This window comes from Eucalyptus grandis, chromosome 9 (genome assembly GCF_016545825.1).
Source record: "Eucalyptus grandis isolate ANBG69807.140 chromosome 9, ASM1654582v1, whole genome shotgun sequence".
Lineage (NCBI taxonomy): Eukaryota > Viridiplantae > Streptophyta > Magnoliopsida > Myrtales > Myrtaceae > Eucalyptus > Eucalyptus grandis.
The window spans coordinates 27,708,878-27,725,015 of NC_052620.1; the positions used below are offsets into that span (position 1 = coordinate 27,708,878).

At 40.8% G+C, this 16,138-nt stretch overlaps 3 protein-coding genes across 4 annotated transcripts; 1 reads left to right on the plus strand and 2 right to left on the minus strand.

Annotated features, from left to right (window-relative positions):
• The first annotated feature begins 1,711 nt into the window (after positions 1–1,711).
• LOC104419051 (CMP-sialic acid transporter 4) lies at positions 1,712–6,949 on the plus strand. Of its 2 annotated transcripts, XM_010030564.2 has the most exons (15): positions 1,712–1,872; positions 2,399–2,462; positions 2,609–2,672; positions 2,775–2,886; positions 3,048–3,127; positions 3,471–3,546; positions 3,648–3,748; positions 4,057–4,128; positions 4,417–4,465; positions 4,595–4,636; positions 4,845–4,966; positions 5,118–5,177; positions 5,529–5,577; positions 6,083–6,177; positions 6,593–6,949. In XM_010030564.2, exons 1-15 carry the CDS (start codon positions 1,846–1,848, stop codon positions 6,642–6,644), a joined length of 1,065 nt encoding a protein of 354 aa, XP_010028866.1. In that variant the 5' UTR covers positions 1,712–1,845; the 3' UTR covers positions 6,645–6,949. The 2 variants fall into 2 exon arrangements, with proteins under 2 accessions (XP_010028866.1, XP_010028867.1); XM_010030565.2 differs by lacking the exon at positions 1,712–1,872 and having other exon boundaries at positions 2,397–2,511.
• Positions 6,950–8,231: 1,282 nt separating this feature from the next.
• On the minus strand, positions 8,232–11,051 carry LOC104419052. Its single transcript, XM_010030566.3, has 3 exons — positions 10,592–11,051; positions 10,127–10,394; positions 8,232–8,845 (listed from the first exon to the last, which is right to left on the minus strand). Exons 2-3 carry the CDS (start codon positions 10,304–10,306, stop codon positions 8,675–8,677), a joined length of 351 nt encoding a protein of 116 aa, XP_010028868.1. The 5' UTR covers positions 10,307–10,394; positions 10,592–11,051; the 3' UTR covers positions 8,232–8,674.
• A 373-nt stretch (positions 11,052–11,424) lies between these two features.
• LOC104419053 (aminoacylase-1) lies at positions 11,425–15,221 on the minus strand. Its single transcript, XM_010030568.3, has 5 exons — positions 14,450–15,221; positions 13,791–14,053; positions 13,023–13,160; positions 11,942–12,181; positions 11,425–11,844 (listed from the first exon to the last, which is right to left on the minus strand). Exons 1-5 carry the CDS (start codon positions 15,060–15,062, stop codon positions 11,731–11,733), a joined length of 1,368 nt encoding a protein of 455 aa, XP_010028870.2. The 5' UTR covers positions 15,063–15,221; the 3' UTR covers positions 11,425–11,730.
• Between the last annotated feature and the right edge of the window lie 917 nt (positions 15,222–16,138).

Below are 16,138 nucleotides of genomic sequence, written 5' to 3' on the forward strand. Positions count from 1 at the left end.
TCGTGTAGGGCAAAAGTATAATTGAGCTTATGGAGTTGATTATGAGCCTTGTAAGAAATAAAGTTTTCGCGGATGAATACGACAATTTTTTGTTCGGAGATAACTGGTAGAACGCCCCGGAAGTCCCGGAAGAAGGTGGGGTCGGTTAGGAAATGCGACGGGGCTTTTTATTTGAGAATTGAAAAGTTCATCATTCTGATTGCATCGTATGCTCGTGAACCAATTTGAGTAAAAACTACTCACTTGGGTCGAGGGTTTATGATCAGTCTATTCATCAGATCTGAAAGGGGTTTCATGGGTTTTTCTTGATAGTTCGATTTTTGCGCTCATATCCTTAGATTAATAACCTGTTCGTTGTGAATTGATCTAGATTAAAATTATTTATGCATGTCCATTGTCTGAATTTGATTGGTTCATGAGACTTACGTGATATTTCATAATATTTCATAAGCCTTTAGTTAATCGAGTCTTTTCACCTATATTGTTAGACTTTTCTTTTATTCTTTTATAATAATGAATGAATAAATAAATAAAACCCAACATGGGGAGCCTCCAAAAGTGTCCATGATTGCTTGCCAAAGCACATGGGAGGCTCGTGAAATTTACCTGTCGCCCAATCGTAGTTGCGTCGTAGATGAGGGTAGTTCCCAATCATTAAGCATCACATGCGCTCATTTAGCAATCGTAATTATAAAACTAATAAAAATATTTTAAATCATTTTTTTCTGGGTGTCCTTCTTTCTTTTCCCTTTTAATTTTTTTTTGGACATTTTGTATGATTTTAGAATTTTTAATCGAACTTCTGAGTAAGTCAAATACCAAATTATCGAAAAAATAATGTGAAGTATCTCGCATTTTCAAAATACACAAATACAGTGATTTTGAAGTCACCCTGAAGAATTTCCTGACTTCTACGAACCCAAATTTTATTTTTCTTTCAATGTGAAATTTTGCAGCTAATTTATTGATTTGGCTTAGAGCAAAAACAAATAACCTCCAATCTAGAGTATTTTTTCACGGCATGGCAAGCAAAGGAGCCATTGATTTTCTGAATAATTAAAAAAACGATTGATTTGTTTCTTTAACTTTCTTTTATATGGTAGTGAATAGAGCTTATTTTAGTTAATGCATTCACGAGATTTTTTTGCCAACCTCATTGGTTTGATTGGATAATGAGTCAAAATTCAAGTGAATATCTCAAATGTCAAGATGCGGTGAGGTGCCAAATATCCGACATGGCATGTTCCTCATTGACACACAAAGATTCATTTCGATATCATCAAAGTAATCGCATGATATCATTTTTCTTTATCTTTCAACTCAATTCCTACTATTAGAATCTTGAATATCACTTTTAATGCACATATCTGAATTACATATCAATTAACGTTAGCAATTAAATATTATGAAGTTTTAGAAATTCAAAATTATAAAAATTAAAAAGGAATCAAGGCGCATGCTTCCCAAGATTTAAAAATAAATTAATGTAAAACTCACTCCTAAAAGATGTATTTATATTTATCACACTTAAAAAGGAGAAAAAAGAAAAAAAGAGAAGAAGGGGGAGAAATAGGATTAGGTAAGTAGAGGCCTCAAGCACCAGCCCAGCCCAGCCCAGCCCAGCCCAGCCCAGCCAGCCCATAACCCGTCAAACGGTTGTGATCGGGTCGAATAAGGTCCGACCCAATTTGATGTGCATTTGCAGGATCTTCTTCCTTCTTCCTTCTTCCTCTTCGGTCTGTGTCCACTGATCAGTGAAGCGTGCGAACGCCGGAGAAGAAGCTGATCTGCACCGGTCGGCGGCTCGAGATCGCAAGAGAACCGCGGCCCGATTCGACATCGGAAATGGAGTATCGGAAGCTCAAAGACCAGGTCGGTGCTTCGAACCTCAGGCATCTTCTCATCGAGCATTCGTACGACGTTGTCGTCGTTGTCGTGTGTCGTTGTGTCGCGGATGGATGCGAGGATTTATCGTGCGCGAGTGCGGTCATCGCATCTTTTTCTCTGAGTCGAACGAGCTGGATTTCGTCGCTGTAAAGTAGATCGCGATAGCGTCGAGTCCGCTTCCTCCTCTCCTTTGGGAAGTTTTGAGGTTTGCCGCGCGCTTTGGCTGTATTGATCGCGGCATTGATCCTCGACTAGCTGGAACGCGTCCCTTTTCGAGTTTTGTTTGCAACTCTCCTGCAATCGAGTCGCGTCTACTCGACGTCGATTTGGCTTGCAGAAAATTTTTCCTGCCTTGAAAATGCTCGTGGTTTTCATGTTCCGCGAAGCTTGAGTTCTTCTCGATTCCCGTGTGTGGCTGGCCAATTCTGCAATCTTGTCTGAAACGCTCAATTCCGCGAAGCTCGTGTCCCTGAATTTTAGCTGAAATTGTGTGAATTGGTGTGATTTTTAGGATCAAGATGGAGACACCAATGAAGAAGACGTAGAAAGCCTGCGAGGAAAAGCTATTTCAGGCGGTACGTTTCTGTTAAAGCCCACCCTTGAACTTGATGCAGCTTTTAATGGGTAATTTATCTAATGTTTTCTTTCGGGTTCCACGCATCTGCGTTCTGCAAATCTTATTTTGGCGTGACGATATGATAATTTTCTACTGATCATGCAGTTTCACTGAAGCCCTTGGCTGCCTTCGGAGTCAGCTCAAGTGACCGATCTAAGTGGAAGCGCAAGTGCGAACACTTGTTTTTCTCTGTTATACTATTGTAGATCACCTCTTTTTTGGGTTTTGGCAAGAAAGTACTGATGGCTGAGTCTTTTTTCTATGGGGATAGGACAATCGTCACATTTGCATTGACAATTCTTACTAGTTCACAAGCAATCCTCATTGTCTGGTCCAAGAGAGCTGGGAAGTACGAGTACAGTGTTACCACTGCAAATTTCATGGTGAGATTACATCGGTACCTTCTGATTTCATGACGAGAACAATCCTTCTGAAATTTAACAAAACCTTGTGATGAAATGTCCAACATAAGTAAGTGGAAATATCACAGGAGTGGGTATATGTATGAGTATACTTTAAACTCTTTACTGTTTGTTGGAGTCAGGTGGAGACTCTAAAATGTGCCTTGTCACTTGCTGCCTTGGCAAGAATATGGAAAACAGAAGGGGTTACCGAAGATAACAGGTTACTTTCTCACTCATTCTCTAGAAGTTAATCAATAGGAGCTTGTCCGAAAATAAAAAAGATATTTAGCATGGTTATCGTGCTGTTGATTTTTCTGTTTTTTGTATGTGTTTTTTAAGCATCTTATTAATATCTCTTTGAGATGATTTCACAATGTATCTCACTTGGATGGTGCGATATTAGTGTTGCTTAATGGTCTCTGTTTATGAAGATCTTCAGGAAGATCTCATCTAGAAGTTGTTTACCGTGTTTATGATTCTAATCACTTATATCGATTAACATTTTTCATTGCTGTAATGAAAGTTTGGTGAAGTCATTCTCTTCTTCTTTCTATCTGGCGTAGATTGAGTACAACATTGAACGAAGTCATTGTCTATCCAATTCCTGCGTTTCTTTACCTTATCAAGAATTTGCTTCAGGTCAGTTGTTGTGCTCTGTTCAGTTTTTATTGGTGGTGACATTGATTTAATCTTTCTTCCCTACTTAATTATTTGCAATTACAATTCAATTTCTCTGGCAGTATTATATCTTTGCATACGTGAATGCTCCTGGATATCAAATACTGAAGAACCTGAATATTATAAGCACTGGTGTTTTATACAGGATCATACTTAAGAGAGAGTAAGCCCATCTTTACAGACTTGCATGGTTATTCTTTTCTATGAGAAGTGTGTTTATGTCAATTGCGTAAAGGATAATAGGTTCCAAAGAAGAGCTTATTTGTCTTTTTCTGTGGGAAGTATGTTGGTTTGCCAGAACCATCGTGAATGAATGACACAAGCAAACAGTAAAGCACAAAAAATTACTTTTTTAAATAACATAAACCATAAAAAGGGGCAGATTGTACGTAGTCAATATTCACAATAGTCAATATTCACAATTGTGGCTATTCAACGAAGAATTGTAATCTAGTGGCTCATTCATCTCAGATTGAGCGAGATTCAGTGGGCAGCCTTTGTTCTCCTTTGTGCAGGCTGCACTACAGCACAATTGAACTCAAAGTGAGTTTGTCCTTCCTCTCATATCTTTTTCTTGCTGTAGTTTGCTAGACCATGTGTTATGTCAAAATTCTTCCTAGGCCTGGTCATGTAATCTTTTGTAATTAACTACCTGTGCTGGTGAAATGGCTACGAAGTAGATTAAGATCTCCATATGCCTTTATTCACTGGCTGTAGTTTCCAAATATTGTCGCCTCTGTTCATTTTATAGTATATGCTTTCATTAGAGAACTTTAAAACACCAACGAATTGATTCTTCATGATGTCTCTGGTGATCAAAACCCTGTGCAGCTCAGATCGTGTTCTTGAAACTCCGGTTCAAGGTTGGATAATGGCAATTGTAAGTTGCTGGCTTCTATTTTTATCCTCTTGACATTTAGTTTGGATAGAGCTGAATAAGGAATTAAGGGGAGAAAAGCATTGTTTATTTTAGTAAGTCTGGCCTTCACTTTTCTCAATTTATTCTCAGGTAATGGCACTTCTTAGTGGGTTTGCTGGAGTCTACACTGAGGTATGTTGTGTATGATCTTAAAGTTTCTGGACTTTGCTTCATCAAAGCATATCTGTTGGTTCTGTACAATCCGACCAGGATGTTATATAAATGCATTCAATTATGTTTGCTTGAGATGCATAATGTTTTCATTCTGGATTTGTTGGAACGAAAGGAAGTGATATGCTACATATGCTTTGATGCTGATTCAGATATTCCTCTTTTGCAGGCTATAATGAAAAAGCGGCCTTCTAGAAACATAAATGTGCAGAACTTCTGGCTGTATATATTCGGGATGATCTTCAATGCTATTGCAATAGTCATCCAGGATTTCGATGCAGTTGCGAACAAGTAATTTAGCCTTCCTATCTGCACTTATGTCTAAGATTGCACCTTTAACCTCAACGTCGTTGAAGAATAGTTTTCTGGTGCATTCTAGCGTTGAAATGCTGCACTACTGATGCTTCATTGAAAGTAGTTGCTTTCGTCTTTGAACTTTCAGGGGCTTTTTCCATGGATACTCTTTGATTACAACTCTCATGATTCTCAATCATGCACTGAGGTATTCTTTTGGAATTAAAGTTCTGCTTCTCATAGCGGACTATTTAGCTTTGAATTGACCAATCAAACTTTAAGGTCACTGTCCCATTTTTGGGGAGCATCATTCACTCATATGTTGTAGCTATTGTCATGTCAATGTTTTCTGAATTTGTCTTAGCAATTTTAGTATACAATTTTATTTCTTCTGTCTGTTTTCTAATATCACAGACCAAAACAGAAAAATTTGTTTCTTTTTCTCTCTTTTGCATGGATGTAGATGTGATCTCAATATCATTCTAATCCAGATGTGGTCAAACCTTTTCCTTTTTGAGTTAAATTGATCTACAGTTTTTTTTTTGCTGTGTGTAAACAGTGGCATCGCTGTGTCTATGGTGATGAAGTATGCAGACAATATTGTGAAGGTACGACGTCTATTGCATGTTGCGTCGACAAGTGAATTAGAATCCATTGTGGCATATTCTTTTTCGTTGTCAACATTTTGTGCATTTCATATTTCACTGTTCAAACATGAGTTTATATTCTTAGTACTTAATATGCATGTAATATTCGCCAAGGTTTATTGGCTAATAACTTGAGTAAACTCTTGAAAAGTCTCCTGCGTCATTAAAAGTGTATAAACCACGGTGGCATTTCTTGCCCATTATCTGGCATTTTTCAATCAAAGGAAATCAAGCAATGCTAGATTGTCACCGGATTTCTTTAAACACACCACCTTGATTTTATGTATTGATAAGCTAGAATGAGCTTTTTCAGTATGTTTCCTAAGTAACATAATCACTAAATGATTAAGATGATGGGTGTTGGTTTCCATAGATCGTAAGTTAGTGTACTGCAAATGACTGACTCACACTCTTTGTGCTTGTTTTGGAGAGTTCCAACTAATTTTTATAAATTTCAAATGAGCAGGTTTATTCTACATCAGTGGCAATGCTTCTGACAGCCGTTGTTTCTGTCTTTCTCTTTCGCTTTCATCTGTCCCTTGCCTTCTTCCTTGGTTCAACGTAAGATTCTCTTCTTCACCTCTATTCATGTCCTATTTCTTGTTTGTCACATTCTGAATTGTACTTTCACCTATTCTTCAATTGCCATACGTTAAGAATCTGCCTGGCTTTTGTTAGCATAGTTGGTGGTTGAGAAGGATCGAACAGTGAACAGAACTCTTAATAATGCATTTTCTACTACTGTTTGCACCAGCATATGTCAAGACACTCACAAAGGGCATCTGCTATGATCCCATGCTTAAAAAACACCGAATGTTATCTCGTGACAGTAATTTTTTATATGTTGTAAATAGGTGTTAGTAACCTTCATTTTTGAGGTGGTGACAATGACATGGACTAAGGAAAACCCCATCTTATAATAAGAACCTGAGTGCTTCTTCAGTTAATGTTCTAATTCTTATCTGTATATTCGCAGCGTTGTCTCTGTCTCGGTATACTTGCACTCTATCGGGAAGCCACGAAGATAGTAATGTCTTCTCTATCTACCAAACAACATCATGCTCTACGGCTTCTCCTGCAGTTCTTCCTCATCCTTAATCATGATTTTTTTATTGAGTATATTGAATTATTAGGTAAAAGAATCAGATTACCTATAGCAAAGATTACCTCCTGTAACTCTCATATGTGTGTAGAGTAGAAAGCAAGAAGATTAATTATTTTTTGACGTGTAGCTTGCAATTTTTTTCGGTTGCTAAAGCTAAAACTACGAGGCCTTGATCAATTGTCTTCTCTGTCTATCAAACAAGATCGTGCTCTTCGGCGTCTTCTGCAATTCTTCCTAATCCTTAATCATGATTTTTTCATTGGGTATATTGAATTATTAGGTAAAAGAATCAGATTACCCAGAGCAAAGACTACCTCCTGTAACCCTCACGTGTGTGGAGTAGAAAGCAAGAAGATGAGTTATTTTTTCACGTGTAGCCTGCATTTTTTTTTTTTGGGTAATTAAAGCTGGAACTATGAGGCGTTCATCGATTGTCATTGATTATCTTTCCTGCCGTCGCTCTTTATTGGTGATGCCGGCATTTGGCACCAATGGTGTTAGATTGAGCAAATATTAGGCAATCCGAGTCTTAAGATAAGTTCAAAAGCAGATCTTGATAAAGCACTTCTTTTCTGCCCTGGCTTCTCACACCAGCGTTATAAGAGCAGTTGCCGCTCTGTGTCTTTGCCTCTTTGCCTTGTCATTATAAAATGTAAAGTCCAACTAGGCTTGTATCGTATAATGTTGATCGTAGTTTAATGGAATCCTTTACAGAGCACTTGGAACGCACTTAGAAGACAGTATAAAAGATTACTTAGGTCTCGGCTGGATATGTTCATTTATTATTTTCTTATTTATAAACGATAGAATGATTTGATTTGTTATAGTTTTACCTAAACGTTTCTTAATTAAAAGCAATTTCAGGTTAAATCTTATGTTAACATCCATCATTTTCAACGTTTGTAATGTTTGACTTCTAGTTGTAGGTTTTTTTGTTTTATTTTATTGCTCCATAATACTGTTTAATCATAAACTACATAGTTAAAACAAATATCAGCTATCTAAACTAAATACAAAAAATACATTTTGATATTAATATTAAAATTTAACAATGGGATGATAATTCATACTCCTGAGTTTTAACGCCATTCCTATCATAATCCAAGTGAACGCATATACTTTGGTAATTGCATAAGCTTGTCGCTTATCAGATGAGCTTTAAATAAAAAGAAAAAAAATGCAACTTAGGCCCCGTTTGTTTGCGTTTCTTTTTTTTGTTTTTAAACAGTTTTTCTGTTTTTTTGTTCCAGGTAACAAAAAAGCTTTAAATAAAAAGAAAAAAAACACAAATCGAAACACAACTTGATAACTTGTTCTTTTTAAGAGATGAAAAAGAAAAAAAGAAAAAAAGGAAAAATAAGAAAAAAATAGAAAAAATAAAAGAAATAAAAAAATTATCCAAATTTACCAAACATGTTTCGTTTATTTTTTATTCGTTTACTTTTTTTCTATTTCTGTTCGATGCCAAAATTCATTTAGGTCTCGTGGCTATCCAAATGGTATTCTCATGTGAAAAATTATATATGTATTCTATACATATGAATGTAGTTGGGGTGCATCAGTAAATATTTCATTCTTCTAACGAACTGAAATTATTGGAAGAGACCGTCGCCCTTGCCTCCTTATGAAGTCACGATAGGCCATTTACTTAAAAAGCTGCATACTTTTTTTTCGGGAGTTGAAGATTCGGCAATGGAAGATTCGGCTTCATAAGAAGATGACAGGAATGGCGCATTGCATTGTTCAGGCCTTCGCGCCACCTTCCCTTGACTCCTGAGAAATAACATTCAGCAACCATGCTTCAAGAAACATTACCAATTCTGTGGATGAGAAACCACTGTACATGAACAATGCCAATCTAGAGACAAGTTCCCATGTGAGCAATTTATCGCTATGGCTTCAAATGGCAGAACATCTTTGTTCCTGATGCGTAGGGATTCTCATTTGAAGGCCTCATTTCTTAGCCTTGGAAAACCTGAGGCATCTATACTTCTCGCCACTCACAGTGATTTCAAGAGCTCCATCTTGATTGTCTTGAGATGCGGTACCCATCAGAACACTCTTCTCTTTCTCGAGGTTTTCTTTCTCCATTTTCAGTCTTGCTTCTTGTCGGGCGATTTCTGCCTGGAATAGATAAGGTATTAACGCTTAACACTTATAAATATTGTTCCTCTCTTCACACAAGGTAAAAAAAGGGATCAAGCACACTATTATAATGCAACCGAACCTAAAAAGAAACTGACAGGCAAGTTATCAGACAAACTCAGAAAGACTCTTTCTTTTGTGCTAAAAAACTGAAATGAGCATCAGGTCAAAAGTTTGTATGCCGCCAGCAAGAATCAAGTATAGCTTCATGAAGGATAATAGATCAATCCAGAACCAAATCCCAGGGCAGGAATCAATATGAGATCAATGAACCAAACAACTTGCTAGCAAAACATTAGAAAACTTGAGCAGACTATCCATGACCTGATGGTTGAGCAATGTGCACAGACATTACTTTCACGAAGCAGTTCATATCAAGATATTGAATGGTTTACCAAAGAGAACACACAGCGCGCTGCTGATAGCAGATTGGTATTTCCAAAAATGAAGACTTCAAATGTTGGCAGTGTCTCTATTATCTGACTTGAACAACTCTATATGCGGAATGACATGCGAGTGTTTGAACTTGAACAATCCTACTCATAAGACGCCATCGCCTTGAAGACGTGGTAGATGAAACTCTTTTGTTCAGAAATAAAATAAGGTTTGCAATGACTACACAGGACACCAGGAATTACTTATATGTCATTCATACTTATAGCTTTTCCAAGGCATCTTAAGATCTAACTTTGATGAGGAACTGGTAAGTTTGTAGGATGCACCACAGCTGAGCACAGACAATATAGAAATAACATAGTGAAGTTCATAGACAATTCATAATCAAACTAATGACCCCATTGCCCGATAGGAACAAGAAGTAGGCATGAACCCCTCAAACGGCAAGGGTAAAAACGGATGCTCAGCAGTTGAGTACAATGAACGGTGTAAAGACACCATGATATCAATATTCACTTGCTCAGACTGCGGTGCAACTTTCCCAATAATTTGTTGGGAACTCATGACAGGAAACAAATATAAATCTCACCCAGTTCATGGTAATCAGTCATGCAAACTAAAGTACTACTAGGGATCACAGATGAACCACCATCTGCTCTCATCATCTTCTTCCAAGGAATAATGCAAATGGCCATCCTATTATAGCATCATCACAATGCAAATATACCTACCGTAAAATACTCTGAATCACCGGATTACCTAACACTAAACAGTCAAACCGTCTCCCTTATTACGCTAGTATAGGCTGTTTGCAATCACAGTCTACCAATGACAGACTAACAGAGGGGTTGTGCTAACAGTTACCTCGCGACGAGAAAGCTCGGCCTTCCAAGCAGCTTCACGCTCGGCAACCTCACGCTCGCGTTCCTCGATGTAACTCTGCATCTCCCTCTCCTTCATGATGCGGTCTTGAATGTCAGCATCCAGGGCTTCCTTCAGCTCATTCACGAACTTGTCCACCACCGCCTTTATCCTCAGAGACATATCTCTCCCAACCTATACGAAAGCAAGATCCCAACTAAATCGTTCCGTCGAATACGGGTGGGTGGCGAGTCGTTCCGATTCTCAGACACTGTAAAGACAGGAAAACACGGATAGATATAAGGAATTGGGCTGTCCTAATGAAAAAAAAAAAAACGTCAACGAAAGATTAAAAATTCGATCTTCCGCTCGAAAAAGTAAAGACCGACGCGCCGAAGCTCCAACCCATTAACAGCGACGGCGAGCGTGTGCGGCCGACGTAATCATCCAATCACGAATTTCACTCACCGCGCGCGCGCGCAAGAGAGGACGCCGGAACACTGGGAGGCAACTGAAATCTCGCGCAATCAAAGCGGACCGATTACCGCCGTTTTCGCTTTCTTGACGATAACTTGACGGCGGGAAATGCGGATGCGGAGATGGAAAGCAGAAGAGAGACGTGCGGATCGGTTCACCGAACGAAGAGGACCGGGAGGATGGGGACGAGACGGCGGAGTCCATGGCGGACGAGAACGGGGGGCGAGAATCGATGGGACGACAAAAAGGGTATCGAAGAAGGAAGAAGAAGAAGAAGAAGAAGGGACGATGGAGATTTTACAGGGATGGAAGTGGCTGCGGCGCCCTTTCAGCGATATCGAAAGCAAGAGGAACGCGCCGTGTAGAGAGAGAGAAAGAGAGAGAATTGCGTGAACAAGGAGGAACGAATTTCTCAAGCCTTTTGCTACAGCTTACAGCTGCTGCAGCTTGCTTCTGCATTTCTCTCCCTTCATTTTTTTTTTTTTTTTTTTATTTATTTTCTTTTGTTTTTTGAAAATGAGTTTTCATTTTTGGCCATAATTATTTTCTTTCCAAATAAGTCGGAAAAAATATTCGAGTTTGTGGTTTTGGTTGGCTTCTCCTCCTCTCAAAGCCCCATCTCAATTTGTTTTTTTGTTCTTTTTGCTGTCTTACGTGCCTTCCGTTCGCAAACCTCGAAATAAAAATGTACCTGTGTATTTTTAAGGGTTATTCGTAAAGTTTCAACCATTTTAGATGCCTTACGGCTAAAATTTTGTAGATGCTCTCAGATTTGCAGAAAAAAGTACAACTAAAAAAAAAAAGCATAAAGAAAGAAATAAAAGTAGAGGTAAAATCGATCGTGATCCGAACGGAGGACGAGCAGGTTTATGTAATCAGGATATGTAACCAGAGAGATCACAAGCTACATGATAGTTAAACCACAAGAGGGTCTGTTGAAGTTTATTCTACAACATGTGCTCCGCACGACGGCGGAGGTCCGGCCCTAAGTACTCGGTCACCTGATTGGGCTGGTTGTCGACGTATTCTCTCGTTTTTATTCGGCTGTTACATTACATTACAAGCATGAGAGACAGAAAGATGAGGGCTCCGGAAATTTATCTGACCGTCGGAGGTTCGTGGCTGGGTCATCATAACTCGTCTTTAGAGCCCCCATCTCCCGGCGGTCCGGCATGTGATGCGTAGGCCTTAATTATGGACTCGTAGATTTCAATTCCTCTCAGATACTCGGTCTTGCTGAGGAACTGCAAAGGGAAGGGAATCGATGAGCATTGTAAAGGGTACCATGAGCAAGGTAAAAAGACGGAGGCTTGAGAAAATAGCTCAGTGCTGGCACTTCACCTCATTATGGTCGTGAAGCAGGACAGGAGTATTAGCCATGGGGGAGAAGCCAATTGCTGGCAAACCCAGATCCCGAAAGTAGCGAGCATCCGTCGAGGCGGGAAATATCTCAGGACTCCCGAGCTTTCCGTTAGCCTTCTTGACAGCCTCTTCTAGCAATGCCCACCAGGGATTAGAGCTGTCTGTGGCAGTGAGGATTGGATTTCCCAACGCATCGTGCGGAGAAACCTTCTGCTTGAACTGCCCAAAATTCAGAAATTGGTCAGACTCTACACTTACAACATTCAGTCCCATTAAGCCAACGTGCATAAGTAAGATCGACTCCAGATTAACGCATATCAGTAAATGCAAGATAAAGAGTGCTTTAAAGCAGGACCATGCTGTTGTTCTACGGCTCTACCACCAACACATCGTTTTTTTTTTTTTGGTCAGTCTCCAACACATCGGTTGAGCAGGCCTCATTTGTAACCCAACTCTTAGGAACTCAGGACTGTCAAAAATGAAAGAGAGGTGACTCAAAATTAAACAATTTTTCGTAGAAATCTCCTTTCAGGGCCATAGGAATGCTCATATCCAGACATGAAACCGTCCTACCAATATGGAATTAGTCTTGTAACATCTAAATTACAAGTCATAGCTTGCAAAGAGGTTTCCAGGTACTTCAAGAGTTATCTAGATTTTTGTGCAGTAAAATAAAGGACATTAACGTTTCAAGAAATTCTAGGCCCCTATTACAGTTCCTCTCATTATCTAAGCCACAAGATATGCACAGTGATATCATGCACTCTTTCCATTCAACCATATTTTCATTCGCGTAGTAAAGGTAGCATGCTGATCAACATCATTACGAGGCAAAGGGGACCAGTTTCTTCCTTTAGAAATCATATATCGAGTTTTTTTCTTTTTTCATGTCAAATCAATTTTGTAATTGACAAAAAAGCAAAATCTGTAAAGCTTGTTGCACGCATAAAATCCAATCAGAAAAATATTCCAGTAGATACACTACTAACGTACAGTGATTTTTGAGCCTCCATGAGCACAGAGATATTATTAAGAGAAAAAACTGTGAAGCAACCCCTACCTCAAATGTCATATTGCGCGAGATTGGTGCCCATTCTTCTGCTATCCTTGTCATCAAAGCTTTAGGATCAGCAGTTGGTGGGACCCTCACATCAAAACCTGCTTCAGCTTCCGATGGCTGTAAGTTCATGACAAAACCCTGGCAAAGGAGAAAACAGAAATCAAACAAAAGGATGCATCAGCTTGTCTTCAAGCAAACACCTCAAAGTCGAACATATGTCCAGCCAACCAACACCTTCCATAAAAAGTACACATAATGCATATTGTTGAATGTCCAATTGTTACCAAAGTCGCTAGCGAGAATCACTCAGACAACTTGAGTGAAGACAATGCATATTGTTGAATGTCCAATCTCTCTGTGATCCTATCTATGGGCAATAGCAGCGAGCTAACAAGTATAATCGAAAAAAGTCATGGAAAAAGTTCTGCAGGATCTCAGATGACACCACAGAAGAACAGATAGCAGCACACAGACACTGTTTTGTCCCCGCACTTTTTATGGGACCAGGAGTAATCTTCATGGTCTTTACCATAAATGAAGGGATAGGACATTGGAATTCATTTATAATAAAGAGACTAATGGTAATAAATACAGCCGAAAATGTTAAGTATATATACTATTTGTCTGACATTGGACTTAAAATTGCATTTGCGAGTGTAAATGCAACATCAAGTGATCTCTCCAAGTTCCTTTGATAGACAAACTGAGTAACAACTCCAATTCATCGAAGCATAAGCTCTGCTGCTTGTGTTAGAGAAAATAACTTACGGTGGGAGATGGAGTGCCAGCCTTGAGGAACACCATGTTAACTGAAGTAACCTCTCCTTCAGCCTTCAGACCTGCTTTCACCAAATCGAACTGCGAAGCCCTAAACCTCCTCACACTCTCGATGCTTTTCAGCAAGTTCTCCATTGCGGTATTATCGTACAACTTTGCACCATGTCCAGGTGCTCCAGTTGCCTTGATCACCAGCCACCACGGGCATCTCTCTCCGTAAAATGCCCGATAATATTCCGTCGGTGACGCCAACCCTGCATTTGAAAAATCGACAGAGGCTTCTCATTTTAACACCCCAATGTAGGCGAGAACTCGATATGCACTATAGCGTACACTATTTTTCCATCTGCTCCATGTATGCACTGAGTAATTATCTCTCTCGCAGAGGTTTTATTCGCCGATGTCCTAATAGCACTTGCTATTTCTAATCCAACATAGAAACTAATGCTTTCCAAGATATTACTTTTGAGTAAAGTATGAGGATTCCTTCGGATTAAAAAATTCAACAGTCAAAAATTAATCACCTTTTCAAGTTACAGTCAACCGGTGTCCTGAAGTCAACTAGATTTTCTCATTGATTTCAAATGACATGACTTTCGCCCCGACGACAATGTAAAACCTGATAAGCTCGAACGCGAAAATCAATTTACCTTCGTCAAGAACGATGCCGACGTTCATGGCCCTGAGCTCATCGGACTCCGCGAGCTTGGCGGCGCCGTCGTGCCCGCCGATCTCCTCGTCGGGCACGAACGAGAGATAGACGTCGCGGAGGGGCGCGAACCCGGAGCGCTTGAGCCTCCGGATGGCCTCCAGGTACTGCATCCCCACGCACTTCATGTCCTGCGAGCCGCGGGCGTAAATCCGGCCCTCGGCGTCGGCGCGGGCGGCGAACGGCGGGTGGGACCACTTGCCGTCCTCGGCCGGCTGGACGTCGGTGTGCGAGTTGAGCAGGACGGAGGGGAGGGAGGGGTCGGAGCCGGGCCACCTGAGGAGGACGACGGGCTTGCCGGGGACGAACTCGACGGCGCGGCCCTCGAGCGCGAGGGACTTGGCCTCGGAGAGGAGGAAGTCGGTGGACTGGGCGTAGTCGGGGCTGGGCTGGGCGGTGTTGATTCGGAGGTAGCGTTGGAATCTGGCGACGATCGAGTCGTCGTCGTCGTGGCCATCGGCGGCGGCGGCGGCGGAGGAGGCGAGCAGTATGAGGGCGAGGAGAGAGGGGAGGAGGAGGAGGAGGAGGAGGAGGCTTCTGCGATTGAGCTCCATGGTGGAAGATGAGGAAGAGGGGTAAGCGGAGAAGGCGAGACTGGGCGGGCACTGGTTTCTGGTGGGATGGTAAAGCTCTCCAGGTGCCTTTGATTTTTCTGATGTGCGAAAGAGGAGATAGAAAGAGAGAGAGGAGGCGAGCTGGAATCCGCTCCCACGTGACAACTGACAAGAACCATGATGTGATGATGTGTTCGGGGTGAGCATAATTTTGGACTAGGATCGTGATTGGACCATAGTCAGATCGATTTCAAATTTTATAATTTGAGAAACTTATTTCGATTTAGAGCCAAGTCTTTTTTCTTTTTCTCTTTTTATCAAAGAGCCAAGTCTATTTTTTTTTTTTTTTTGGTCAGAAGATATACGATATTCCTCATTAAGTAGGGAAAAGAGTACAACCCGCTAACAGGGCTTCATTACAAATTAGATCTAACAACAAGGGAGGAGGAGCAGAGGCCCAATTCGCGCAGAGAGTGAACCTCGCCCGTGGGCTTTTCGCAGCCCGGTCCAGCTAGGGCATTTGCTGATCGTCTGCAGTGCTGCACTTTCGCATTCGAAAAGAGGGGCAAAATCGCTTCGCACTCGGAAAGAAGGGCACGACATTCCCACGGAGGGAGGCGCTCGTGCGTGATTACTTCAACCAGAGTGAGGCAGTCGGTTTCAATAATCAGGTCAGAGTGATGATGTCCGTGTTGCAGAAGATCTTTTAGCGTATATAAAAAAGCTCGAGTCTCTGTTTCAAATGCAGAATTTGCTGGAACGCCGTTGGTGAAGCCGCCGAGCAGATTGCCCTGATGATCCCGTATGACACTGGAGATCGCACCCCAATTTTCTGCAATAGGAAAAGCACCATCGATATTCACTTTGATCGTGCCCCGCATCGGTGGGATCCGGTATTATTAGGTTCGGCGATTTAATGCCCCTTTTCGCTTTGCCGCCGTAGATTCGGATTAACCGTAATATGCGCAGTGAGCGAGAGCCAAAGCGGAATCAACGAGCCGGTCCTTACCGTCAATTGATGGCGAAAGATAAAATGATTTCGGCCTTCCGATCCGCCACAAAAGAGCCGCGATGGT